Here is a 27,715-nt window from a genome sequence, read left to right as displayed (position 1 = left end):
CAGTTGCGTGTGTGCCACAAACTAAATGCAACCCTTCGAATTTGCCGAAACAGTCTCAATTATTAGATTATTTGTCATCGACGTACATGTTCGCGAGGTCAGTTTTTTGAGAAAGGTGAACACAAGGCGTTGATAGTCCGTTTGTTTCGTTCACCGTGCAGTTGGGATATTTTATCGTTTTATAGGGTCAGCATTAGATTCCATCCACCAAAACCACCTCGGTCGAGTGGGACTGAGATGGAATATTTAATAGCTTGCAAATCATAGCCGAAGATTCTCGGAAATCCGCGAGGAGACATAGCCGAATATATATATGCATATATATATTTGAAAGCGTTACGTCGCGCTAGCTTGTATCTCTCTCGTCCTTGCTCTACTGAGCCTATCTTCCATTACAATTTAAAAACAGATTACTCGAACAGAAGTCACAAAATACTCTGGGAAGATCCACGAGACATTAAAGGAGCAAAAATTCGTTTTACTGGTGTGCCTTTCATAATTTTGGGAAGAAAAGTGTTCGATTGTCAGCACGGCAAAGATAGAAAAGCTGGAGAGAAAAGGAAACGAGAAGATGCAGAAGAGGTAAATAAAATATTGTACTGTACATACATACTTTTTTTTTTCCGCGACATTGGTGTTGCTACTGTCACCTATGGCTTGCTAACCCGAAAGGTCAAATACAAATATCGCTGGGTCAAATGACATTGATCTCAGAATACTTTTATGACAACCGCGATAACAGTTCAATCTCGGCTAAATTGAAGATAGTTTAGAACTTACCAATTACAAAAACCTCTAACTGGTGTATGCTGCTGACAAAAGAGAAAATAAACGCAATTCTACGTTTTTTGCTTTCTATCAAGCTGTCGTATGTCGGCTCCTTATCTTTCAAGGCATCACGCAATGACACTTCTGTTTCTTCACATTCCAGAAAATAACTTGAGAAATACACTATAACTCATCTCACGCTGATATATTTATCTTTCACAGAAGGCTGGTCACAAAGATTTCGTGTTCAAGAAAAGAAGATTTCTCGTTCAAGACACACGGAAGTTTGACTGCAAAGCACAGATAAAAATGCGAGAAATTTTATTTTTTGCAGAGCACAAGGTAGTTCCACTCATGTATACAGAACGAATCCGCTTTACTGAATAAATCAGATATGCGGTATCACTGTCCAAAATTCCTGCTACATAGTCACCTTTTTGACTGGAATGACGATTCACGAGAGGTGCGGGTCCCGTTCCCTTAGTTATTCAAGAAAATTCGAGCTTTCTGATGTTTTTTATCTCTGTCTGGGACGTGAGTGTGGTCAAACAAAGCTTACACACTGCCAGCACCAAGTTTTCTTTTCATCCACATAACGTGAATCAATTTTAAAACAGAAAAATCGAGTTGAAGCAGCGGGAAAAACTTATTTGTGCACTGCATCAGTCACATTCAGTTTACCGTTACAAGGCATCCATTTTTTTCCTTTAAGTGTATCATTTTTCATCTTTCAGATTCAAGAAGACAGCAAAAAGAGACGGGAAACTGCGTCTAGAAATTTGCGAAAAGCTTTAGAAGAAGGGGTCGCCAAGTACGAAAGAAGGATTTACATTGAACTACCTCTCATTACAGACCATCAGAATCACTTCGTTGGCGAGGTAACTTAGTGTTCAACACGAACTAATGCATCGGTCATTGAAAAAAATTACACCTTGTGTTGACCTTGCGTTAAAATACATGATAATAATTCAATCCCAGGGACTTTGATACAGAGTTGGCGGGCAAGCCGGTCAAAATAAGACATAAAAGTGCTTGCACATTTTTCGCCATGATTTCGTTTTCCTTGTTGTTGTTAAAGTACAATTTCAAACATTCACACAATATAAAAAAATTGCAAAGGAGTAAATAACGTATAGGTGTGCATTACTAGGGCGTTCCCACTTGAAATAGCAAGCATTTTCACAGTTCGAGTTTTTTATTACTCTAGGTCGCTGGAATCTCTCATCCTCTTGATGAGAAGATCATTAAGAGGATCCACGAGCTCGTAGCGGAGGGAGTTAAAGAAATATATGAAATGAGACGGCATTTGAAAATCTTCGTGAAAGAGGTCTTGTTTCGAGATGATCAGCCACAAACCGACGATACTTCCCTAGGACATCTGACCTGCGCACGCACATGTATCGAGCTACGGTTAAAAACCGCATGTCAAGAATTGACCAGGCAAATGTCCACATGGAGACAGATGAGTGGTGAAAAGTTTACAACGCTGATTCCTTTTTCTTTCGTCCCCACTCAGAACAAGTAAACACGCCTATGGAGGTTCCAGTCTGGTCTGAAAATGAAAAAGAAGAAGGTTATCACTGCAAAATTAAGCATTAGGGTTCTTACTTACGTATTGATTATCGTATATCTGTGATCTTTGCCCCGCCTTGACGAGACATCCCTTGATTTTACCATACGCTTTTTTTATGTTGTTGTTGTTGTTATAGATGAGTTGGGTGAGGAAATACGTCTCACTCAAGAGGGGGGAGAACAAAGCAGGAAATTGTTATTTGTGCATCAAACAGCATGGCAAAAGCGATTGCTTCGTCTGTATGGCAACGACATCTGCCTTCTTGACGTTACGTACAAGACAACGCGATACGCACTACCTCTGTTTTTTCTAGCGGTAAAAACTAATGTTGATTGCCAGGTGGTAGGGTCCTTCGTGACTGAAGGTGAAACTGTGTGTTCAATAAAGGAAGCCCTTGAAGTAGTAAGAGAGTGGAATCCAGACTGGTCACCACATCTATTCATGACAGATAACTGCTCACAGGAGATACAAGCCATCGAAAATTTGTTCCCAGGTAAGTCTGAGTTAATGGCATCTCAGCCCGCATTTAAATTTCAAGATGCAACGGTACGTCTCTGAAAATAACACCCCAAGAATTCCAAAAACAAGTCGTTCCTTCTTTTTGGCCGCAGACTGGAAAGGTTAGCTATTGAACACACTTTTTCAATATATTTTAGAATGCAAAGTACTACTTTGCGACTTCCATCGGGAACAAGCCTAGGAACGATGGGCGTCCAAAACGGCCAATGGTGTTGTGACACATAAAGAGGAACTGCTCGCCTTGCTGCGAAGAACAGCACATGCTTCCACGAAGGAGGAATTCGAGTCCGCTATCACAGTGCTGGAAAATTTCCACGTTTGGAAAAGCAACAAAGCCTTACGTCACTGGTTCCAAGACACGTGGCTGGCAGAGCGAGAGGTTAGTTTCTACAGCAATCATTCGTCGATAAAAACCTCAACACTAACGTCCAGTCTTCCCTTGATATAAAGTTCAAAAGATGGTGGTGAGATTGAAATAGTGAGGGTTGAGAAAGAGAACTGCAACCTCCACCCAAGAAGTCCATGTTGACTATTCTCTCTGATTAATTCTCTTCGCATTGACGCTACCCAAACATTTTCAAAAGGTGAAGAATTGGGACGGCAAAGCTGTTAAGCGATGCTTCAGTCTCCCTCGCCTGGTCCGGACGAGGAAAAGTTCCATTGCCGAGTAAAGATTTAAATTTGAAAAGCGAGGAAATCAATACCCGTAGAAATCTGGGATCCATTGGGAAAACTTATATTTTAAGATACTTTAGTAAGAAACGCTACGTCAACAAATTTTCCAATTCATACAAACACCAATTTATGTTTTCTTTTCAGCGATGGGTTTGGGCTTTTCGGCAAGACCGTCTTCAAGTAGCTGTCAATACCAACAACGGTCTTGAAAGACAAAACGAGGATTTCAAATACAACCACCTCGCTAACCATAGGGATAAGAGCCTGAGTGGAATGCTCTCCGTGCTCATCACCGATTTTTTGCCAGAAAAGTACTCAAGGTAATCTGTAGTTCTGTAATTAATGAACATTGAGGGGCGTATAGTGGGTTAACGCATCAACAAATAATAATGAAAAAGAGAACAATTCATCTTGCGACCTTACGCTTCCAAAGGATAGTTATTTAGTATCAGTACGTGCTCACTATACTTTCGGCCACATGAAAAACACATATGCAATTAACGTAAGGGGACAGCAAAAGTTATGTACATTTAAGTTGCTCCGCCCATGGTAAAACGTTTAACCTCTTGTCGTTTTCTTCTCCGTGCAGGTACATGGAAAAAAATGTCAGGTGTCACAGAATGTACAGAACATACAACAAAGAGTTACCGGAATTCCTCGTCAACAGGCCAAGATATTTCGTGGAGCACTGCACAGAATGCTTCCAAATCTGATGAAACAACAACCACATCCAAAGGAAGTGAAAATTGTGAAAGAGAAACTGACGTGTATGGCAAGCAGGAATGTGAATTTGGAAAGCTAAAAGAAAACAGTGGTAAAGAAGGCGAAATGGAAGGTTCCCCATCACCCAAATTATACAACAAAAATGAAACGAAAAATGAAAAGAAGGAAACTGTAAAGAAACCTCCTCCTGCAGCAGTAGTGATTGACGATGACAGTTCATCACCAAAAATTTGGTTAACTTTACAAAATGTTTGCCCGGACGATCCGGAATCGCGACTCACAATCCTGGAAGCCACCAAAAACAACATTTTGGACAAAAATGGATGGCTTTATGACACAGAAATCAATGCTGGCCAAATCCTTCTTAAGAAACAATTTCCTCTGGTTGATGGCCTTTGTGATCCTGCTATAAGAGGTCATTTGGTCGATCCAGCAACATCTGAGTTTGTGCAAATCAAAAATGTTGGACACTGGCTATGTCTTAGCACAATTGGTGTGTCACATCCTGGCACTGTCAGAGTCTTTGACAGCCTGTTCATCAAGCCAAATGCCATTGGAGTTGAACATGCCTGTCAGATGTTGCTGCATGCTGGTGATACAGTCACCTTCATCAATGAGAAGGTACAAAAGCAGATAGGTTCTGCTGACTGTGGGCTTTTTGCCTTAGCATTTGCCACAGATTTATGCCAAGGTTTAGATCCAACGACTCAGCGTTACGATCAAGCACTGATGCGACAGCACTATGTCACATGTCTTGAAAGTGCCAAAGTTATTCCCTTTCCAAAGACTATAAGAAGGGTTCCTTGTCATGTCGTTGAAAACAAGACATTGGTACAAATTTTTTGCAAATGTCGACTGCCAAATGACAAGAAAGAATATGTTATGTGCTTTAGATATTCCAGTTGGTATCACCCTGAATGTGTGCAAGTACCAGATTGGGCAATCAACTCAAAGAGGAAATGGCAATGCCAAAAATGTAAAGATCACAAAGCATTAAGACTACAAAACAGTTTGGCTTAAATATCAAGAAATTAATGTTGCGAGTAACAGCCAGTTATAGTTAGAGTTTTATCAAGTCAATTACATTATTAAATTTAGAGTTACCTTATTTTGAGAGAAGGAGATCGAGGAGCTGTAATGTACTTATCAATATGGGACCACATAGAAAAATTTGTTTACAGAGACTTTTGGAGGAGAGAGGGGGAAAACTTGTGACAAGCTGGCTGACATATACATGAACTTTACTAAATGGGTTAAGTGCTCAGTATTTGGATCAGCTATGGCTCAAATTTTAACTTTGCTTTAGCTTCAAGTTTAATCCTTTGTGTTTTCCTTTCTCCGTGTTTATTTTTCAAGTAATGTTACCCAAAAGAACACAAAAATAATAATAAATGCTTTTGAATATTAGGAGCCTGGCATAAGCGAGAAACCAAAGTTAATTTGGGTAACAAAGTTAATTTGATCTTCCAATGTTATTTAATTTTGACCATTAATAAAATTTGCTATTGAAATTTATCTCCTCCATTGTTTTGGATGCTGTGTACAAAAAATAAACAAATAAACAACCAAGAAAACATTCAGTTACAACTGTCCTCTATTGTGGTCAATTATCACAAAATACACGGTATATAATGATTTCATTTACCAATGTGGCAAAGGCCTGTCACTGTGTGTTCATAAATTAAAAGGGAAATAATTTGTAAAATGTAAGCCATTCTACATCTTGAGTGTATAATTAATCATCCGTATGAAATAGGTTACTTGAAATAAATGTGAAAGATTTATAAGATATTCAGACCCCTGATAACAATTACTGATGTGCTGATTTGTAGTATTTAAAAGTAATGATTTTAGAGGAAGTAGTGGAAGAAATTTCTGGATATGGAATTTTGTTGCAAGTATCTGTTTATTCAGTTAAAAACTCTCTCTTATCGTATTTCAAGAGTACATGATTGCCACACCAAAACCCTTTGTATTCTATATTGAGCACCATGTTATGATTATGGTTTCAATAATAAAAGGTGCTGACTTAAGAACTATGGAGAGAGAAACATCCACCAAAACCACTTCAATTTTACGTGTTATGATTTCATTATGAACGTTTGGTCAGCAATTGTGCATTATAAGAAATAATTAGCCAGAACACTAACTGCTAACGTTTTGCGGAATATAAATCTTTTGTTTCCTTGAAGATCTAACAATGGCTTTAGATAAAGTTAGAAAAATACTCATGATGGTTTTGATCAGTGTTTTGGTGGATGGCCACTCCTGACATCCACCAAAACTACCTAACACCTTGGCACCTTTTAATTATCTGAAATATCTGCCTAAAATTTCGCAAAACGTTTTATAACACTACCATCAAACAATAAATTAATACTTACCATTTCTCGGGTGTAAAGTTTTGATGTAATTTCCCAAACAATATAGTCAGGAAGCACTGTCACGAAGGGCGCTCATTTTTCATTTTCGCTAAACATTTTGAGTAAAAGCAGGCAACATAGCTTAAAATCTTCGTCTTGCCACCCTGATTAAGAATCGTGCTGTTGCCCACTCCAAATGTTATGATATCTGTCATTAAGCGGGTTTTTTGTCTAGGCCCTCGCTCCTGCAGCATGAAAACGAGGCTGAACTATAACATTTATATAAACCCAATAAAAAGTGCACAATAGGATGGGGAAATAGCTGAATCTTTGATACTTGACGTTTAGAGCTTGATAGACAGTAGTGTGGGTGATAAAATGCGTCACGTGATCAGTTATGAAGAGTCACGTGACTTTCCAATAAAATCGGTTTTAAAGCATAAAAGACGCTCTATTCACACTTTCCTTTAATATAGTTTTCAACTTTCTGACGTTTCTCATTTCGATTTACATATTCATCATTCTAGAAGATAACAAGGCTAGCCTAGCTCATTTCCTCTCTACTGAAATCTCGGAGAGTTACAGCGCGCCTCCTGGGCGAGAGCTGGTGATCAATGGAGGCTTCAAGGAGCCACTGAAGGTGTGGTCATCTGACACATCACGACAAGATGTAAGAGAGCTCGCATCAGATCATGAGGAGGCAGATACTAGAATAGTACTGCATGCCCGAGACGCAGCAGCAAGAAGGTACAAGCAAGTCAACATTTTGTGTCGTGATACGGACGTTCTTGTCCTCCTTTTGGCACACCGAGAGCACCTTTGTCAAGAGATATGGATGTTTGCGGGTACATCAAGACAAAGGCGTTACATCCCCGTTCACAGAATCCCGCTCTCCGAGGAGAACAGGAAGTCGCTTCTGGCAATTCATGCAATTACTGGCTGTGATACGACAAGCCAGTTCTATGGTGTGGGCAAGGCATCGGCATGGAAAGTCTTCGAAGATGCACCTGATCTCTTGGAACACCTTGGAGAAGAAAGTCAAATCAGTGCTGACGTTCTTGCCAAAGCTGAAGCTTTTGTATGCAAACTCTACAATCCGGGAACACAAGAAGTGGAAATCAATAAAGAAAGAGCAGCAGCGTTTCGCAAATCCAAGAAAGATCTTGACGCCCTACCTCCGACTCAAGATGCACTGATTCTCCACATAAAGCGGGCAAACTATCAGACCATGGTATGGAATAAAGCACTGGAATCATGTCCTTCTCTCCCAAAACCTGAAGACAGCGGATGGTACTACAGTGAAGGCCTTCTGAAGCCAAAGTTAATGACGCGAGAAGAAGTGTCAGCGGCGTGTTTACAGTTAGCATACTGTGGGTGCTCCCGAGAAGGCGGATGCTGTGTAAACCGACGCTGCACTTGCGTTCAACTATCTCTTTGCTGTTCCAAGGCATGTAAATGTGGCGACAGGTGCAGAAACGACAGGAACACTGCCGGTAAACCGTGCGGCCAAGTAGAATAAATTTCAGTCTGTTTACATGAAAAATGCTAACTCATAGGAAATGTTACATAGGTTGGAAACGCTATAGAATGACTGAAAATAGAATGATTTCATTACATCAAGTGACCCATCATAGCTGATCACCCGTTGCATTTTTGTGTTTTTATTGTTGGATGTGTAAATCGAAGTGAGAAACGTCAGAAAGTTGAAAACTATATTAAAGGAAGGTGTGAATAGAGCGTCTTTTATGCTTTAAAACCGATTTAATTGAAAAGTCACGTGACTCTTCATAACAAGTCACGTGACGCATTTTATCTCCCACACTACTGTCTATCGAGCTCTAAATGTCAAGCAGCAAAGATTCAGCTATTTCCCCATCGTATCGTGCACTTTTTATTGGGTTTATATAAATGTTACAGTTCAGCCTCATGCTGCAGGAGCGAGGGCCTAGACAAAAAACCCGCTTAATGACAGATATCATAACATTTGGAGTGGGCAACAGCACGATTCTTAATCAGGGTGGCAAGACGAAGATTTTGAGCTATGTTGCCTGCTTCTACTCAAAATGTTTAGCGAAAATCGTTTTTTGGCGAGCTGCCTCCCGACCAATATCACACTCAAATCATCGGGATGAATCGGCATGTTTTCGTAGCTTCCTAATTGTCTCTAAGTATAATACGTCATGAGGTGTCCATCATTCCACGTCAGTCCCTCTCGACCGAGGTGGTTTTGGTGGATGGAATCTATTGCTGACCGTTTTATGGTTTGATATGGAGGTTGTTTTCACGATTTCAGAACTTAGTCGAAAATAAATCCCACTCAAGCATGGTTGCACCCTGCCACACAGTGACAATGATGTCAGAAAATCGTACTATTTCATTGCAAGAAGTCAGCTTTGCTTTTGTAAAGAATTAATCATAACCTCAATTTTTAAACTGTCAGCTGTGGCATACTGTTGTTGGAACAACAACTTTCTGCGGGAAAATCTACCATTTTTAACGAATGATGGTCGCTTTACCAACGCGTAGATGTAAGTTCGCCAACGTCCAAAATAGAGCTTTTAGTTAAAAATAATCGTCAAATAAATGACTCGGAATTTACCTGAATGATACAGATAGTTGATGTTGCGTCTTTCCGGATTCTGTTACAGACCGCTCTCCTTGTTATTGAACCTTTAAATTCGTCCCAATCCCTCTTTAAATATTATAAAATTACATTATTGTTGCTCGTTTTCATTTGCAAACTTGGTGGCATCTAAAGGAGCCGTTTTTTGTTGTGGTTTTTGTTGAGTTCTTAAGTTCTCATGGGTTGGGCCTTTGAGATGAGAACAGGTTCTCAGCAGCTGTGCAGGGTCTACTCTGTTGTCTTGTACTACTCCCAGCTGTCAAATGGCATTGCCAGCAGGTTTCTGTGCTGCTTCTGCTGGACCTGCTTCAGTTTCCTGTTTGAGATAACCCTAATGTGGATGGCTGTAAGTCTGGCCTCTACATGATAGCACACATGATCCAACTTACCTATCTATCACGACTATGTGCAGCTTGATGCAGGATAAGCTGATGTGGATGTTCTATACTATCTTAAATGGCTACAAATTATACCATAAAAATTAATAAAAAATGAATAAACACTTAATAAGGGATAATGATCACTTCTATCATAAAAATACTCCACATGCATCCATAAATTGTAACAGAGTTTTAAGTAAAAAAAATTAAGATTGTTTGTTTGTCACTGTGGAGCTGCATCAATAGTTGTTTAGATGTTATGCTGGGTTCACTTTAAAAGAAGCAAAAGAAGGCATGGGTGTGCTCTTTACTGATAAAGTAAGTTGCAATTCAAATTTACGTTACACTCATCAAACACATTTCTTTGAGATGGTGTGTGTGAATTGGCAAGAGGAAGTTTAGAAGCAGTACTTGAAAGATCTAACACTGGGTATAATAAGAAAGAAACTCTGAGAAAGAATTTTCAGATTTCTTGATCAAATCTTAGCCAGTACTGAGCACTGTAAGATCATCCAAGAGCTCATGAAGTTAAAATGAGATTCACAAGATGAACTTTAACATGTTTTATTTACAATAGGTGATTCAATTTAACAATAACCATAGACTTTTAGGGAAATTAATATGAGCAATATTTAAGAAACTTTAGCATTTGGAAGATTGTCATTTCAAGAGGTGGAGGAGCTAACAAATGCAGTAAGTTTTGGAATGTTAAATGTTAGCTTCCAAGAATGCAAATTCATTCATATAAATGTGCCAGTAAGCAGAGCAATAGAGCAACTTATATTAATTACTAAGAAATAACTAAAGTACCTATTGTAACTTAACTGAACTTTTACCTGCAGTGGAGAACTTAACTAGATGGACAAGTCTGCCAATTTAACATTACTTTTGCCAAGTAGGCTTAAGCTTTATTGCAATTGTAATACAAGACTGTCTCTCTGTGGATGTACTATGTTTCTAATTTAGAAGCACATCACCTGGAGCAAAAGGTAATGTTTCCTTAAGAAGATTACTATACAGAAACCTGGTTTGGGAATGGAAATGCAATATTCTTACACCTTCAATGAGAATAAAAACCACAAAGAATGTCATTAACCTAAAGAAATAACACTCTTGGGAGAGTGGCCATATCAGATTGTCTGCAAAAGTACTAACTTAATCAGTTACACTGAGGTAGACAAAAGGAGTTGCAAATACAGGGGATTGGAAAGGCTGTCCTTCCTCCAACAATATAAAAATGACAACCTCTAGCCTTACATCTTTTTTTTTGGTATCTGTTATACCATAAGAACAACCAAAACAACAAACACTGGTTGCAAATGCCTTTTGCAACTACAAAGATCTGAGAGAATTTTCAAATTTTAAATATAAAATATACTGTAAGTGGAGTTTTGCAGAAGTTCTTTTATGTGGCTTGTATCACTGAATGTACACCCCCTTAATTAAACTCACTAACATTGAAAACCAAGAATAGTTTGAACCTTTATCTATAATTGAAACTATCCCTTGCTAACTGAATTCCCGGTTTTCTGGGAATTCCTAGGAATTCTCAAAAATTCCCAATTATGCAAATGACCCTTGCAAACTGAATTCCCAGTTTTCTGGGAATTCCTAGGAATTCTCAAAAATTCCCAACTATACAAATTAACTCTGATTTAAAAAGCTTGGAATTACTGGGAATTTCTGGGAAAGGAAGACTCCAGTTTTGTGAGGACTTGGAATCCCTAGGAATTCCTAGGAATTCTCAGCTTTACAAACTACCTATAATTTAAGAAGTGTGGAACTCTTGGGAATTTCTGGGATTTGAATTTGAGGCAATTTTAATACCCTGAGGTCCACATAAATTCTAAGAAATTCTCAATACCTTGAATGTGAAGGTTTTAAGAAAAGGAGTAATTTCAGAGGCTTAAAACTTTGGCTCAATAAAAGGTATGCTATACAAAACTTACCAAGAGATATACATACATGTATATGTTAATATAACTTAAAGATCATGAAATTTATTATTCAAACTAAGTTTCAGTAAATCTTTACATTAATATCGATTTTCTCATGAACCAGCTGTCAGTTGTGTTAAATGGAAATTGCCAATTAATCCAATGTACTCATATCACAGATTTGCTTTCTAACCTCAAAGGACTCTTGGATTCCATGATCAAAAAATATTTTTTATTGTGATGCAAATTAATGTCTCATGTTCACTGATGTGCCAAAATCATCAAACATTCATTGGCTGTTCCTTGGTACACAACTTCTACAATAATTAACAATAACTACATTGTTAACTACACTTAAAGAACTTTGTTAGTTATGAACATAAGTTACTTCCCTAACCTACATTACTGGTTGCCTTTGTTAGAAAACCTTGGAACAGTCAAGCTCAGTTGCCTCAAACACTGTCAGAGACTTTTTGTTGACAATATTTTTAGTAGAAATTTCATGCCTTAGACAAACAAATTCAACACCTAATTAATCTTTCTTTTTTCATGATTGTTGTTGCTGTTTTTTTTTTCAGTTTTTTGCTCTGTTTTCGTGACTAATTGCTGTAATTTGTTTTGCTGTTTTTATTCTTACAAAACATTTTTGTAAGAGTTCCAAGACCACACGCTTTGCAAACATTTGGCATGCAGACAAGACAGAGGTAGTCAATGTGCCCTTTGAGGAAAAACACCTTTTAAATGATTTCTTCAATTTACTTTATTTGAAACTCTGATCTGAAAATATTTGTCAACAAGACTTGTTAGTAGTGAGAAGTACCAACCAAGTTTCCTTTCATAACTTAATTTCTTAAATGTCCCAATCACTGGATCTCCCAAAAAATATTACATCTTTTTATTTTTGGTGCAAAATACAAGTCCTTCTTTATATGAAAATGGAAATTGCAAGTCACACTTCAATAATAACAGCTCTAAAGTTTACTTGTTGTTCTTCTCTGTCTGTCAGCTATCAACAAAATTGTTTTATACTTCGGACAGTGCATAACTATTTGTGGACCAGAGTTCCAACGCACCTCTTTAATCGCATATAGTTACTTCTGTCTCTTGTACAAATGTTTCTCCTTTGTAAGACGCACTCTACTCTGTTGTCACTACTGCTTTAAGTTCAGTGTAAACGACTGACTGAGGAATCGAGATGGCGGTGTTGGAACATGTTGCTGAACACTTCCTACGGTCAAGCTTTGTAGCTTTAGGTACTGGTACACTGGGATCATCTATGTATCTTCCTAATGTGGTATCCTTCTTTTATAAATATGAGGGTAAAAGACGATTTGTAGTCGCATTCAAAACTGTGATTGGCTTGTATTAATTATTTCTCACCTTTGCCATGAACACAACTCAAGTGAGTTTCGAGTCTTTGTTTCCTCGACAACTTTCGGCCACAAATCGTGCATTTGTAATACGATCGATTCTTGTCGATTATTTCTACATAGAGTGAGCTCACATCATTATTTATATCACCAAGGTATCCATCGTCTAGAAGCAGAGAACCGGTCGGAGAAGTCAAAATAAAGTTGTGCGCTTCTCTTAACACTACAATCGGCAAGCCAGCGGATTCACTTTGCTAGCCAATTACAAGTCATAAAAGATCCACGTGATCATACCCGTGATCGGAAACAAAGAAGACTCCATTTGGCGCTCATCTTTGAATGTCCTTTTCATCGGTTGATCGTTATTCTCAACTGTTTTGCTTAATATAACATTTCTAAGGATAACTTTTATTGTGGTTCAATGGGAAAACGAGAACAGCGTGAGTGTTGTTAAAAGAAATGAAAGTCGGTGGCGTCGTGGAGGTAAAAGAAGGGACAACAGTTGACATATTGACTGGTACAAACAAGGGTCGAGTGGCCATCTGCAGACCTTCCAACCCTCACGGTTTGACCGTGAGACTCACGGTTTGGGATGTCAACTCACGGTCTCACGGTTTTGCCCCTTAATCTCACGGTGAATCAGAAAGTTTTAAAATTGCCAAACAATTCCGGAAGGTATGAAGGAATAGCAAAAAAATCTGTGCTCATAACAGCCGAATCAGGCATCAAAACTAATTTGCGAGGGAAATGGCGCCAATGCTAGGCTCAGTCTCCAGTCGTGTCTTGTTGCGCCCAGGTTACTCACCGCTACCAGAGGATCGCGGGCGCACCAAGACACGGCCGAAGAATGAGCCCAATGCCAGCCTCATTCTAATGAAACATCGGTGCGCTAAGGTTTCTGGGAAAGCTTAACCATCGAACACAAATTTCAAAATGGCTACTCGTCGTCCAGCACACGAGAGTGAAACAAGTTCTCAAAATGACTCTGATACTTCGGAACCTCAGCCATCTACCGCGAAGAAAAGGAAACCAGCTACCCTTGGAGCAGCTAAGTATCGTACGACATTTAAGGTTGAGTGGAGCAATTTATATCCCGTGAAAGCAGTAAGAAACGACAAGCATTCTTTTTATTGTGTGCCTTGTCTCAAGACAATACGCTGTGACCACCAGGGTCTAAAAGACGTGAAAGATCATTGTAATACAGAATCTCACAAGTTATCGACGAAAGCAGCGAAAAATCAGCCATCAGTAGCGGGCATGTTTGGTTCAGGCGGTAGTGTTATACAAAGTGCAGTTACCAGAGCAGAAGTCCTAACAACAAATTTTCTGATCCAGCATAACCTCCCACTTGCAACTTCAGATCACCTTGGGCCATTGTTTAGGGCAGTATTTCCAGACAGTGAAATTGCTAAGCAGTATGGATGTGCAAGAACAAAGACTATGGCTATCATCAATAAGGCTCTGGGACCACATTGTCACAGATATGTTGTACAGCACTGTCAGAAACATCCATTCAGTATTGGAATTGATGGGTCGAGTGATACAGATGTTGAAAAGATGAATCCAGCAACCGTAAGAATTTTCGATGTAGAAAGAGCCAAAACTGTTACATCTCATTTTTATCATATGTGTGTGACAAGTGGCAGGGATGCGTCAAAAGCAGAAACTCTTTTTGGTGTTGTCCAGGAAAAGTTAGAGACTGATGAAATACCATGGAATCAGGTTGTCAGCCTTTCAGTAGATAACACTAATTCAATGGTGGGTGCTCACAATTCTTTGGCATCCCACTTCAAAGCAAAAAATCCAGAGACCTATGTATTGGGATGTCCTTGCCATTTGGCGCACATTGCAGCAAGTAGAGCTCATGACGAATTTGCAAAGATTATAGGAATCAGTGCAGAAGAGCTTCTTATTGATCAGTATTACTGGTTTGATAAAAGCACAAAACGGAAAGGGATCCTACTTGAGTACATGCAGTTTTGTAACCAGGAGTATGGTAAGATACTGAAGCATTCTTCTACCAGGTGGCTTTCTTTAGAACGCTGCGTTCAACGCACACTTGAAAAGTATACTGGATTGAAGTCATACTTTTTGAGTGAAGATGCTGGTGATGCGAGATTCAAGAGGTTACAGAAAGCCTTTGAAAATCCACTCACAGAAGTTTCCCTGTTTTTTCACAATGCTTCCATCCCACTGTTTACAAATTTTAACAAACTTTTGCAGTCAGACGAGCCATCCATTCACATAGTTTATGACTCTGTCATAAAACTTGCAAATACTCTTGGAAATCGTGTTATCAAGGTGGAGGTCATGAAGAAACCACTTAATGAAATTAATTTGCAAGATCCAACAATTTATATACCCCTTGCAGAAATTCACTTAGGAGGGACGACAAAGTTTACACTACAGAGGCTACTTAATCAAGGGGAAATATCTCAAACAGCCTACACTCGTTTCTTAACAGCAGCACATGAATATTTCAAGGCAGCCTTCCAATATGTTTTGAGCAAGTTTCCTATTACTGATGAGCTGCTGAAGCATGCAAGATGGATCAACGTTCAGAAACGTAGTCAGGCAAAATGGGAGAGTGTAGAATACTTTCTATCCAGGTTCAAATCAGCCTTGAACACTGTTAACATTGATGAGATGTATGATGAATTTCGTGATTATCAGTCTCTAACAGATGAAGACATTGGTGTGATTGCTTGGAAGGAAGCTAAAGTTGTTGATGGATTAGTTAATGATCAGGAAATTTTCCATTACAGAGTAGACATTCTCTGGTGGTACATGTCACAAATGGTAATTCCTGAATCCTCAGCAAAAAGATTTTGCCATCTTCAGAAGGTGGCAGAGCTGGTTGTACTTTTGCCACACAGTAATGCAGGGGAGGAGAGGCTGTTCAGCATGGTTCGCAAGAACAAAACAGATAGTCGGTCCTCCCTTAAACTGGAGGGAACTCTATCGAATTTACTGGCAATGAAGTTGCAGTACCCAGAGGAAACCTCACCGTGTTTTAAGTTCAACCCTGATGAGAATCTTCTCAGCTCTGCAAAAAAGGCAGCGAAAGACTACAACAGAGAACACTGAGAAGGTAAGGAATACTCTGAAACAAATAATCTGTCGTCGTTTTTTTTATTTGACGCATATTTTTGAAGTCTCCAGGTTTGAGGTCCTAATCTCCAGGTTTCTCTAGGCTTTTTTTTTTAAAACCTCCAGATTTGCATGTGATGGGGGTTGGAAGGTCTGCATCTGTAAAGCTACGATTTTGAAAGTTTGTGGTGAGTAAAAATTGCGATATTCGTTACGTGATCAAAATCTTATAAAAGAATAGATGTAGCGGGTTGAATTAAGCTTACATAACGCTCGGCGCAACTGAAACTAGAATAATTCTGAGAATCGACTCGGTCACTTGCATGCCGCAGTTTCTTAAAGGGCATGTAAACCCAAAAAACGTTCTTTTTCTTTTCACATAGATGTTTAGTAAATATATCAAGTACACCAAAGGTACCATTCGTTTATTCTCAAAAGTCCATTTTCACTTTGTAAAAGCTCTTCCAAATTCGAAACATTCGCCATCTTGAATGGCGCCATCTTTCCTGTGACGTCACGGGTGGACCCTACAAAGTCTCGTTTTATAATCGCGTGAGGCACGAAGGAGTCTTTCCTACAGCCGTTGTTTGCTGGTCTCGTCATGATTTTTTTACTTACAGTTTGCTTCAATATATTCAATTTTTTCGTAATGGTGAAGCGTTGTGTCGTCCAGTTTTGTACTGATTCAAACAAAACTGGGCATACAATGCAAATATTTCCAAATGACGCAAATTTGAAGCGACAATTTGTGAAATTTGTTCAAGTGAATATAGCCGATTTCGTCGAGCCGTTCGAACGTTCTGTTGTTTGTAGCAGTCATTTTTCTTCCTGGTGCTGTACCGACGATTCAGGCCTCACCAGAGGCAAATTATTCGGAAATATAAAAACGACCCATACAGTCGGCAGACGACGAGGATTCGGAAGTGGCCGACCGAACTGAGAAAGAAGTTGAGCTCTTCAAAAGTTAGAGGTCAACAGAGAAAGTACAAAATCGATTTACATGAAAACGTTTCGTTAATTAAACAACAATAGCTTTATTGGTTCTCTAAAAACATCTTTTTCTCATCTAATGAAATATTATGGGGAAGCTAGTTGTTCGGGAGCCAGCGCTGAGCCCGTAAAAGACACTGACATGTCTGAACCTTTGCCTGAATTCGAAACACGTATCAAAGAAAGAGAATTCGTTGATATCAGTGTGTAATAACGTGATCTGGAATTTTGTCGGTTCGATACAAAGAATTCTATACAGGATCCCATAATCAACCCTTATGTTCTATAAGAAAATCCAAGCCAGCCCCACTTGGTGCTTCCTTTGAGAAACCCTGCAGAGAAACAGCAGAAGAATTTGCGTCACGGTTTTTACAGCAGTGAAAATGCATTCAAAGGTCAGTAGGACAATATTCATCATTTTGAGTACAACTTAAAAGATCCTGATTTCAGCTTGCAAAACTATCTTTTTAATATTTCAAATCGAAGCAAACACAAAGGGGTTGGATAATTATGAAGGCCATACAAGGAAAAGGAAATGTACATGATACAACTTTTTTATCGATGGAAATGCTTCTGAGATGAAGGATATTGTTTACCGCACAAGATAGCACAGCGACCCTAAAGTGTTTGCCGAGATATCCCCAACACCAACGAACAAGCTATCTGTAGGCAATTTAGCGAAATTTCCTGCCCGGAAAGAAGCGAAAAACAACTAGCTCTAGTACTGTATTATTAAATCAATGGCAGAAACAACTCAAGTAAATCGATCTCAAAATGTAACAAAACAGATGAAACAGAAAATATTTAGCTTAGTCGTTTCCGGTGTGATTATCCGTGCTTTGCTGCTGCCTGTACACGTACTTGGCCGTCTCCAGCACCCAGAAATCGAGGCAAATTGACTGAAAACCTGGATGCTCAGTGATACAGCTTATCTGGGTGTCAGGCCATTTTGCCACAATTGCCCGATTTCCGTACAACAAACACTTTCATGAGTTGTCGGCATTGGATTACAAGTTCCACACTCGCACCTTTGATAATTTTATATAAAACACTTTCAGAAGCTCAAGTTAAAAAAAATTATGTTGCATTCCTTTAGATTGTACCCTCGCCTTATTGCATTTTCATGTTAAATACAAATAAATCACAAAGTAAATTAAATACCAGTCTGAGTTTCCGAGACGGTCGCATCGCTGTCGACATGTTCTGTACTGTCTTCGTGCGGATCGCTTCGGTGAACCTTATGCGGCTCATATTGTTAAGGACGTGGCCCAGACTCTCCTGAAGATTCTGGATTATCCCCAGCGCTGTCATGTACTAAGCTTAAGGCATTCGAGTTGCTATCTTCTGAAAAAACATCTTCCGAACTACCGCTACTTACACGAACTCCCACACCAGTTCTACTGGGGAATACGTGTTGCGCAATATTTTGGTTCCACCGCTTACGTCACGACTTCTCGCTATTGTTTTTACCGGAAATGGAATTTCAGTTGAAAATGCCGATATTCTCCTAAAATAAGTCGAATTGGACAAAACTAATTTCAAATTCGTTTTCTACGCCACTTTTTACATAGTATAAGAAAAACATATATTTTTGGGTTTACATGCCCTTTAAGCTTATGCTTTACAATGAAATAAACCTATCAGTAAGGTTTCAAGATTCCTTCAGTCACGTTTGGGAACATTCAAGATTCATAATAGGAACTGTTATTAAACAAACCTAATTACATAAAGAAGCCCTCCTTGGTAAAAACAAAATAATGTATTCAGCCCTTTTTTAGTAAAATCTATGAGAGAGATTTACTAACTCCAATATAAAAGTCACTCAATATAACAGAGATTTCTCAATTTGAGAATCCAATGAATGCCCTTTTCCTCATAGCCATCTTAAAGGCCTGGTCTGAGCTTTAAATATATATATTTAAATATATAAATTTTTTTCAAATTCAGATGTCATGGAACCCAGATACAAAATGGTCAAGCTTCTTGTAGACAACCTCATTCAAGGCCAACTCATTGTGAGCTCAGGAAAAAAATACAAACAGCAGCTAAGTTTGCAGTTTAGGATAACTTCATTCTAATTTATTGTTACAGTTACAACAAGATTTTAATCAAAAAATCAATTTTATTTGTCTGTAATTAACCCCTTCACTCCTAAGAGTGCTTGGTTTTTAAATATAATTTAAGATATTGTATTTTATGGAAAAGAATCAACAGATTTTATTCACAATTTGTGTCAAACCAAATTTAATGATTGATTAGGACTATTTTATATGAATAGCTGTAATTGAGGATTAATCCGTATGAAGTTTTCAAGAAAAGAAAAATCAAATTCCATCCTAATATTACCACACATTGATGTTAATAATGAATCAAAAATATTTTACATGTAAGCCTTAATTAAGCTTGTAAATAAATTTCATTGAATACTTGAATTTTAGCTGGGTTTTTTAATTTAAAGTATTTATTTTATATCATTAGCCTCAAATTTTTGCTTAAAATTCCCAGTTATTCTTAAATATTCCTAAAAATTCCCAGAAATTCCTAGGAATTTTTTAGATTTACAGCTTTTCAGGGAAAGTCATTGGTTCTCTGAGTTGGAATTCCTAGGAATTCCTAGGAATTCCAAGTCCAGTTGGCTATAAACTTGGAATTTCTGGGAATTTCTAGGAATTTCTAGGTTTTTAGAACCAGAGTTGTTATGGTTGGGAATTCCTTGGAATTCCTAGGGAAAAATTCCTAGGAATTCCAAAAGCCATTTCGCAAGGGTACTCCATCTAACACTGATTTTTCATCAAAACTAAACAAAACTTGCCTGCAGCAATAAATCATGTCTGGTGTGGTCAGTTTTTGAGTTCCATTGAAATAAATTGCTTGAAATTCTGGAAAATATGAAGCAAAAAATTTTTTGATTTCTCAAAGTAAAGACTACTACCAGCCGTTAATTTGGCTTCCATTGAATGTGATTATGTACAAGAGCTTAAGACACAATGTTTTCATGAGCTTGCTATAGGATCTCGTGAAACTTTGCTAATTTACTGGTTTAGCTTGTTTACTTGCAAGGAGAGACTGACTTTCATATGACTTGTGTAAAAGTGAGTTTTTGACTGAAAAAACGAGAAGAGCTTAACATGGTTTAGACTGCTGATTGTTGTTACACCTTTTTACCTTGACGTTCACTCATATACCTATACCAATAGTGTAATTAACGGATTACTTGCAACAAGTGCTAACCCTTCTTCTCCCAAGATTGGACTGTTAATTGTCCCCTCTTGCTGCCACATTTCTTTTTAAATTAGTTACAAGAATTTGATGTTAGATCAAGTTTAAAACTTCTGCCTTAGAAGTTTTGGTATTCTTATTACCTGTTTTCCAGATAAGGATGTGGATTATTGGAGAGAAGCTACATGTGAATAACTTTTGGGATTTCCATGTATGGGGTTAAGGCAATCAGATTACCCTCCTTGTATGGTGATGGTGTCTAGTTCATGACCTCTTGTATGTTTCTTTCAGAAAAACTTCAGAAAAGGACATTTGATTTAGTATCCAACGCATACACCTCTATCAGAGCAGAAGACTTGGCTAAACTAATGGGGATAACAAGGGAAGCTGCTTTGAGTGGTTGGTGTTGCAGTTTCACTGCATATATTTACAGTGTTATTCAGTCATCATTTGAAATGTTTAGATAAAAAATGATGGTAACAGTGATCTTTACGAAACAGTAAGTGAAAGAAAGTTGTGCATGGTCTAAATAAAATTGTATTATTTTGCATTATGATCAGTTGCTTTAAAGAAAAAAAGTTTGTTTACAAACAAACATGCAAACAAAAACTGAGAAAAATTGATGAATGGAACATCATTAGTAAATTAACTAGTATTAATCATGGATTGAAAAAGTGTGTTCAATATAAATCAGGAATGGATTTTTGTTTCTGTGTAATAAAACCAATTGTATAATTAAACTTCTGAACATCATATAGTGGCTCACAGCTCTGATTTGGAGTAACTCATTTTGTTTGATCAACTGCTTCCGATTCAACTACATACACTTTATCTTCCTATGTGATCCAAACTGTAGAAAGTCTAGATACCCACATGAGATTAAGGCCATGTGTGTCAGTCAGTCCAAGATGGTGTAGAAAAGCTGAAGCTTTCTAGCTTCAGATCAATGCCTGCAGAAAGCAGAAATCTTGAATAGTATATGTTCTTCGTTGAAAGCAAATGATTAATCAATTTTAATGCAAAAATCCATATGAAGGGAATTTATCAATAATTGATAATTGTTGGATAATGGTTTTGATAATAATAGTTATAATAACAATGATTATAACAGTTGACTTATATCATTCTTTTTTTTGTCTGATGACAATTTAGCAGCTGTTACCAGTGGATGGATTAGTGATCCAGCCACAGGAATGATTACTCCCAAGAAGACAGGTAGAGATACAAACTAAGACTTAAACATATTTATAAATTTTATAATTCCCTTACATTTTTTTTGTGTCATTCTTTACACACTTATAACAGAGCAATGTTTAATTTAGTTGTGAAATGATATTCCTCTGAGCTAGGACCATTTTGGTTGCCATGGCATATTCAAAAAAATAGTTTGGGGGACAAGACCATTAGTGAAAGTCACCAATTAGGTGACCTGTGTTCTGCAGTCAAGTTTGTACATTTAACTAATTAGTCTTCAGTCTTTGCCTCTTTCTCCTTAGTGTGTAAGTGTTAAGTTTTAAGTTGTTGCATGAACCTTTGACAATCATGGTAATCATGTTCAGATTCATGGTTGCTTGATAGTCACTTTGAAAAATCTTGAGTTTGGAGCACTCAATGAATCTTTGAATCCTGTGAGAGGTTCAAAAACTCTTGTCAAATTTCAAAACTACAATCAATTGTGATATGTCAGTTCACCTTTTCAGGCAAAAAATCAAATAGGAGAATTAAAAGCATTTTTCATTCTTTGACTCCTTTTTCTTATTTTCTTTGTAGAGCTTCCACAGAAAGAGATTCCCCTCACAAGTGAACAGGAACTTGCACTATTGACAGATTATGTGTCATTTTTAGAAAATTAACTTAAACTTGAAAAGCAGTGATACATTTTAAATATAACTTGTATCATCTGAGAACTATCATTCTAAATGTAAATAACTTCATTAAGACCAAAGTTTGTTGTAGTTTACAGACTCAAAGATGACTTTGTATCCAGTAAGAAAATGTAGGCAACATGCTTACACATGAAGGTAGCAATAATGGCCTTGGTCACTGGAGAGTCTCTGTGTCTCAGTGTTAGAATATGGGAGTGTGGGATTTGCAAAGACCAAAAACAGGAAAATGAAGATACACAAGAAGTCAGTCATACAACATAAGCCAACTAAATGATAGACGAGTCTTAGGCAATCACCAATCAGTTACAATACAAACTAAATATGTGGGACACAAGCCACAAACTTTTTGCTATTACCAATTTACAACACTTGCTATCAACAATCACCAACAACATCAATGGCAATAATTTTTGGAGAAAAAAATTGGCCTGTCCAGGATCAATTACAAATAAAAATTGTGTTGGACTGTTGGGGTGAACTAACTCGAACACCACAAACAGACGGGAGGCACCAAGAGTCTGATCAAGAACTTATTTTTTTAACGGGCGACTGTCACTCTTTTCTTAATGACTCTTTCAGCCCGAGCCTTAGTACACTCTTTAAAATCCTATTGGTAGGCATGTGTGGGCTTACCAGACAAGTGACCTTGCCAGATTAAACATATTTTTAGAACACCAACCCGAACAATTTCAACAGACTTTCGAAATCAGAGAACAACAAAATACTCGAGAAACAATTGACTTCAATAACTAAAAACCTAAACAAGATCTCCAGTGGAGCACTCTAAGCAAGGTGAATAGATAATCCTAAACATACTGTGTTTGGGATTGTCTGCTTGCGGACCTCCAGTGGCAATTATTGTCCGAGAACAAAGCCCCATCATGATGGTCCAGGTAAAATCACTTGGAAAGCAAAACTACATATATTGTGTGGTCCTGCATCACATTATCAAACAAGGCTAGCAAGACTCGAGATTATCTAACAGGCTGAAACAATTCCCAAATGCTTAACCAAAACATTTGTAATTTCAGCAGTTCATATAAATTTACACGAAGTGACGTTTGAAGAGTGTTCCACCTGTTGTCAGTTAATATTTAAAAAAAAAAAAAACGGAAAAATGTATTCCCTCTATTAATTTAGCAGAATGTAAATTAGCCATTAGGTTTTTTCGGCATGGTGAGAACGCTGGACATTTTCATTAATTTCATTACTAAACAACAAATGTCAATTTTAACTAGATGCATAACTGCGTGAACTCGGGTTTACTTAGGGTGCGTTTAAATTAGCAATTTTTGTGGCGATTTTCAAAAATTTAATTAATTTTGTCTTACAGCTTTAGCTGAACATCTTATAAACTGAATTTTGTAATATCCTCCAGCGTTATGCAATTTTTGAATGATGTTGATGGTTGCAACAAGAGAAACAGTGCTATTTAGTTTTAGTACATTCAATTAGAGGCAGTTGACTCTCATTAAATAGCAAGAGGGAATAAATATATTTTGACCTTTTTGTGGGTTTAAAAATACATGTCATACAGAGAACTGAAAACCACATCAAAAACCCTGTGCATTCACTATTATTTCTTATAAGATTTTCGAGAAGTGATTTGCTGTCAACTGAATCAGACAATATTCCTTCACTGTAATCACTTTTAAGATCTAAACTTACTTCAGTTCCACTAACATCAACAGTTTTTGGCAAATCATCTAACGGTAAATACTTGTTCAAAGATGAATTTTCATATAATCTTTTGCCATACTGAATAACATTATATAAGGTTTGAATTCCAATAACTAAATGATTTTATTACAGAGTAGCAGAGTGAATAACCAGCCACAGCACAACTCAAATTGAACTTTCTGGTTTCACAGGCATGACTCCGAAAAAGGGTACTATTTTGAACTTTATTACTGTTAACCCCTTTCAATTCAAATATATCATTGTTATTTATACTCTGAAAATAATGTACTAAGTTATTCAGTGATGATACTTCAAGCAGCACACATGTACCTGGAGGATGGCTTCTACCATAAATATCCCTTGCATGAGAATCGAATATATTCAAGCCCACATTACCTTTACAATAGATAGCAACTGCAGTACATCCTATTGTCAAGACAAAATTGTTGAAATTTTTGGATACAAGTGATTGAAAGGCTCTATCTAAGGAGGTACAGTACTGATATCCTTCTATTGTAGCTTCTTGATGAATAGTACCAGTGTAGCTTTCACTGTATTGAAGTTCATAGTCAATCACATTTAAAAGTGTGGGTAATTCTGCCTGCACTAAAAATGATTGCCTGGTTAACTGAGACAAACTTGAATACAACTGATTTCCAGTATTCATTAGTGACACAAGATCAGTAGCAGAATTGATTCCTTGTTTGTTATTGTAAATCAAAGAGCATAAACTCATTGTAACACATTGATGTCCTGCATTCTGTTCAAATACCAATTCATTAGCATGGCTATATGGTGCCATTATTGTTTTGCTAGGGACAATGTACATTGGAGTAGGACCAGGGTTTTTCTCTATATCTGAACTCAGTTGAAATTTACAATAGTTTGATGCGTGTGTCTGACTCTTATAAAGACACATGGGTCTATTACAAGAAAACGTTGATGAGTACCTACTTGCTCTATACTTCAATTTAATTATCCTTTGATATACCCTTACAGAACAATTCAACAAATACTTCTTATCATGTTTTGTAACTTTATTTAATCTTACCCTCTTCGTATTAAGCTTACAATCATTTTTTGTAACTCTTCTAACCTTCACATAACGACGTGGCCAAGAAGACTTCGGTATGCTTGGACGAATACACTCGTAAACAAATTCCTTCAGTTTTCTGCCCTTTCTTCTGAGACGTTTCAGAATAGCTTCTGGTATTCTACTGGGTTCTCGATCACGTCTAAATACACGGTTCTGTTTACATGTAAACATAATATGAGATAACTCGTTTGATATAGCAGGTTTCGCTTGATATTTCTCAATAAAAGGTTCAGTCGTAAAGGATCGCTCGTAAATTGATCTCTCGTAAAGTTCGAGGACCGACCCGTTCCAAAAACGCTCCACAAGTTTTAGTGTGGGTCTACTGCGAACGGTGTGTGACTTTGTATGTACATTGGGCGTAATAGCCATCGAATTTCTTTCCCGTGCATCAGGCAAGGAATTGTCCACAAAGGCAGCCATGCTCTCTAGATAGCTCTCTAAGGTTCATTCTAGGCATGCGCTAACACTTCACGCTTGCGCTGCAGTGGAACTGCGTTTTGTGACTGAACGCAAAAAAAAAAAAAAAAAAAAAAAAAGGAGCCGAATTTATACCTCGGGCGTTTCCTTCGGAAAGCCCGAGTAAAAAATCTCTGACGGGGTCTTGAAGTTGAGTTGAAGGATGACTTATTTACGAATGCCTTATTGCTACTTCGCGTTTGAAAATCCCGGCTTAAGGCTGGCTGAATTCAAATTGTCAATCGTATTAATTGTTCTTGGCACTGGCCTTCTGCTAGAACGGTTTAATACAAAGAAAAAGGATTTTTTTCGTAGAAAAAAAGAAATTTAAGCAGAAGAGGTTGAAAAGTACCAAATTTGTCTTTGTTTTCTATATCATTTTTAAATGATTCAGAAGAAAGAACTCTCAAAGAGCCTAAAAGGTTTTGGAACGTTCTTTTGGAACACTCCTAAATACCGTCAAACTACTTACTGTGACACTTTTATTCAGGGACAATCAAACAATCAGAGTATGTTGAATATGTAGGATCAAGGGAAAAATTGCACTTCTTAACGAGCTTTATTACGTCAATCGTCTATCTTCATAAATGATGAAGAGCGCTTCGTAACTCTTCATGATATTTAAGATGGTCTTTTGTAACGTTGACTGGACGAAAAATACTTTACCTCGTTCCTTAGTACTCGAGAGAAAGTGATGCATCTTTGAAACTTAAGGAAAATTTTGAGGGGGGTGGGGCTTTATTCACCCAATAACTGTATCCTAGCCTTTTTTTATAGGTACTTAGTTGTTATTAGGATAGTTAGCTTTCGACGTCTTCTTCCACCGCGCGAATTAAGGATAATCAAGTTATTTCTCAACAATTGTTCGTTGAGATGATTTAGAGCGGAGAAGCCTGGAAATAGTAAGATGTGTTTTTAGAAGCCTGGAAGCCTGGAAGTAGTAAGATGTGTTTTAAATAAGCCGAAAGTAGGAATCTTCCATTACTATCATCAGTCTGATGACAATTTAAGCCCAGTTTTCAAAAGCCGTTGACAAGAACCATTAAGTGTTCCATAGGTCTGCCAATTCACGTCCGAAAGAAGGTAAAGAGATTTTATTTACACTGTAGAAGTAAATTTCTCCTCTTCTGATGCATGAAGTGGGATGTGAATAAAATGTAAAATAATTCTAGCACCCTTGCTTGCCACGATGCAATGGGTTCTTTACATGTTGGCCAAAAATCCTGAGAAACGAAGATTCTTCGACGAGAAGTGCTCTCAGTGGTGGGAAATTCTACCTTTGCAACGCCGGAAACGCTCGCTCGTATACCATATCTGAAGGCATGGTTACTCGAGACCCTCCGCCTATACCTTGTTCTCTCCGCTATCCCGCGAAGACCGAAAGAAGACACAATATTAGGGGACTACCATATCCCTGGGGGCACTGCTCAAGTTGAGTTCCTTGTTCACCAAATGGGGTGAGATGAGAGTATTTTTGAAGATACCAGAGCGTTTAAACCGGAGGGATGGTTGCGAAACAAAGATACCGCTTTGATCGAATCAGCAGAAGCTTTTGCTTCTCTTCCGTTGGGATTCGGAACACGTATGTGCCTCGGTCGACGTATTGCCGAGTTAGAGTTTCATCTGCTGATGGCCAGAATCGTATAGCAGTTTGACATCTCTTACCCACCGTGGTAAGGAGCCGTTCATGAGAGGGGTCACCATTCCTGACAGACCTGTTAGAGTGCAGTTTGTTGACAGAAAATGAGTCAGGTTTTCATGTTGCCGCGTTCACACTGCATTGCAACACTGTTTTGAGCTGAAAGTGGGACAAATTCTGATGACAATTGCAACTCGTTTAAACAATCCACACCTATTGGATCGAAGGTATTCAATAAGTCACATTTTATAAGCCAGTTTGAACCATTTCAGCTATCCCCTACATCTGATGAATAATTGTGTTATTAATCTTCAGAATTATTCAGTGGTGTTACTTGAAGGTCACATCTTCTCGTTAATAATTTTTTGCATTTTTATCAAAAGTTCGCTCGGTAATATATTTGCTTCGGTGTTCTGAAATACTAAAAAAGTTATCTTGCTAAACTGTATATATATGTATATATTTGTGTATTTCAATACATTTCAACGGTCTTAGGAACTATTTTTCTCGCATGCAAATTTTTATAGTATACAAATTTATTTGGTATTCTTTCAGTTTTCATTGAACATTTATTGTCTTATAAGTCACAGATATGGCACAATAGTAGCAGACGAAAAATCTGTTGAGTTTTTTTAGTCAACAAAATGGAATCCCCTACCTAAATTGCCCTTTGATAATAAAGTAACCTTTTTGTGACGTTCAGTTGATTAAACGGAGCGAAATAGTAG

General features: G+C 37.7%; 5 protein-coding genes and 1 pseudogene across 9 annotated transcripts in view; all 6 read left to right on the top strand.

The window, feature by feature from the left end:
* The window catches only part of LOC136277618 (calcium-responsive transcription factor-like), a 2,803-nt gene extending 510 nt beyond the window's left edge, over positions 1-2,293 (top strand). Inside the window, exons 3-6 of the mRNA XM_066159995.1 lie at positions 410-582; positions 991-1,110; positions 1,503-1,646; positions 1,976-2,293. Coding sequence (XP_066016092.1) covers positions 410-582; positions 991-1,110; positions 1,503-1,646; positions 1,976-2,293 — 755 coding nt within the window. The remainder of the gene's footprint in view (positions 1-409; positions 583-990; positions 1,111-1,502; positions 1,647-1,975) is intronic.
* On the top strand, positions 2,238-3,109 carry LOC136277923 (uncharacterized). Its single transcript, XM_066160819.1, has 3 exons — positions 2,238-2,341; positions 2,478-2,834; positions 2,998-3,109. The coding sequence occupies exons 1-3, from the start codon at positions 2,302-2,304 to the stop codon at positions 3,039-3,041; spliced, it is 441 nt and encodes a 146-aa protein (XP_066016916.1). The 5' UTR covers positions 2,238-2,301; the 3' UTR covers positions 3,042-3,109.
* A 38-nt stretch (positions 3,110-3,147) lies between these two features.
* On the top strand, positions 3,148-5,722 carry LOC136277919 (uncharacterized). Its single transcript, XM_066160815.1, has 3 exons — positions 3,148-3,239; positions 3,680-3,855; positions 4,125-5,722. The coding sequence occupies exon 3, from the start codon at positions 4,139-4,141 to the stop codon at positions 5,276-5,278; it is 1,140 nt and encodes a 379-aa protein (XP_066016912.1). The 5' UTR covers positions 3,148-3,239; positions 3,680-3,855; positions 4,125-4,138; the 3' UTR covers positions 5,279-5,722.
* Positions 5,723-6,999: 1,277 nt separating this feature from the next.
* On the top strand, positions 7,000-12,461 carry LOC136277617 (uncharacterized; the record flags this gene model as incomplete). The annotated part of the gene is made up of 3 exons (XM_066159994.1): positions 7,000-7,030; positions 7,149-7,803; positions 12,440-12,461. Coding segments are annotated over exons 1-3 (708 nt in total), but the record flags the coding sequence as incomplete, so codon positions are not given.
* Positions 12,462-13,476: 1,015 nt separating this feature from the next.
* LOC136277918 (uncharacterized) lies at positions 13,477-23,565 on the top strand. 5 transcript variants are annotated; one of them, XR_010716093.1, is made up of 6 exons: positions 13,477-16,022; positions 16,148-16,209; positions 18,959-19,067; positions 20,522-20,629; positions 21,386-21,445; positions 22,001-23,565. XR_010716093.1 is itself a non-coding variant. In XM_066160814.1 (2 exons), exon 1 carries the CDS (start codon positions 13,865-13,867, stop codon positions 16,016-16,018), a length of 2,154 nt encoding a protein of 717 aa, XP_066016911.1. In that variant the 5' UTR covers positions 13,477-13,864; the 3' UTR covers positions 16,019-16,022; positions 16,148-16,752. The 5 variants fall into 5 exon arrangements, 1 of the variants encoding a protein (XP_066016911.1); XR_010716090.1 differs by having other exon boundaries at positions 21,383-21,445; positions 22,001-23,564; XR_010716091.1 differs by lacking the exon at positions 16,148-16,209 and having other exon boundaries at positions 21,383-21,445; positions 22,001-23,564.
* A 2,990-nt stretch (positions 23,566-26,555) lies between these two features.
* LOC136277922 (cytochrome P450 10-like) lies at positions 26,556-27,238 on the top strand (annotated as a pseudogene).
* Positions 27,239-27,715: the final 477 nt, after the last annotated feature.

The sequence above is a fragment of the Pocillopora verrucosa genome, chromosome 13 (genome assembly GCF_036669915.1).
Source record: "Pocillopora verrucosa isolate sample1 chromosome 13, ASM3666991v2, whole genome shotgun sequence".
Classification (NCBI taxonomy): Eukaryota; Metazoa; Cnidaria; class Anthozoa; order Scleractinia; family Pocilloporidae; genus Pocillopora; species Pocillopora verrucosa.
The sequence above is the reverse complement of the archived record's forward strand: the minus strand, read 5'-3'. Positions and strand labels throughout refer to the sequence as shown.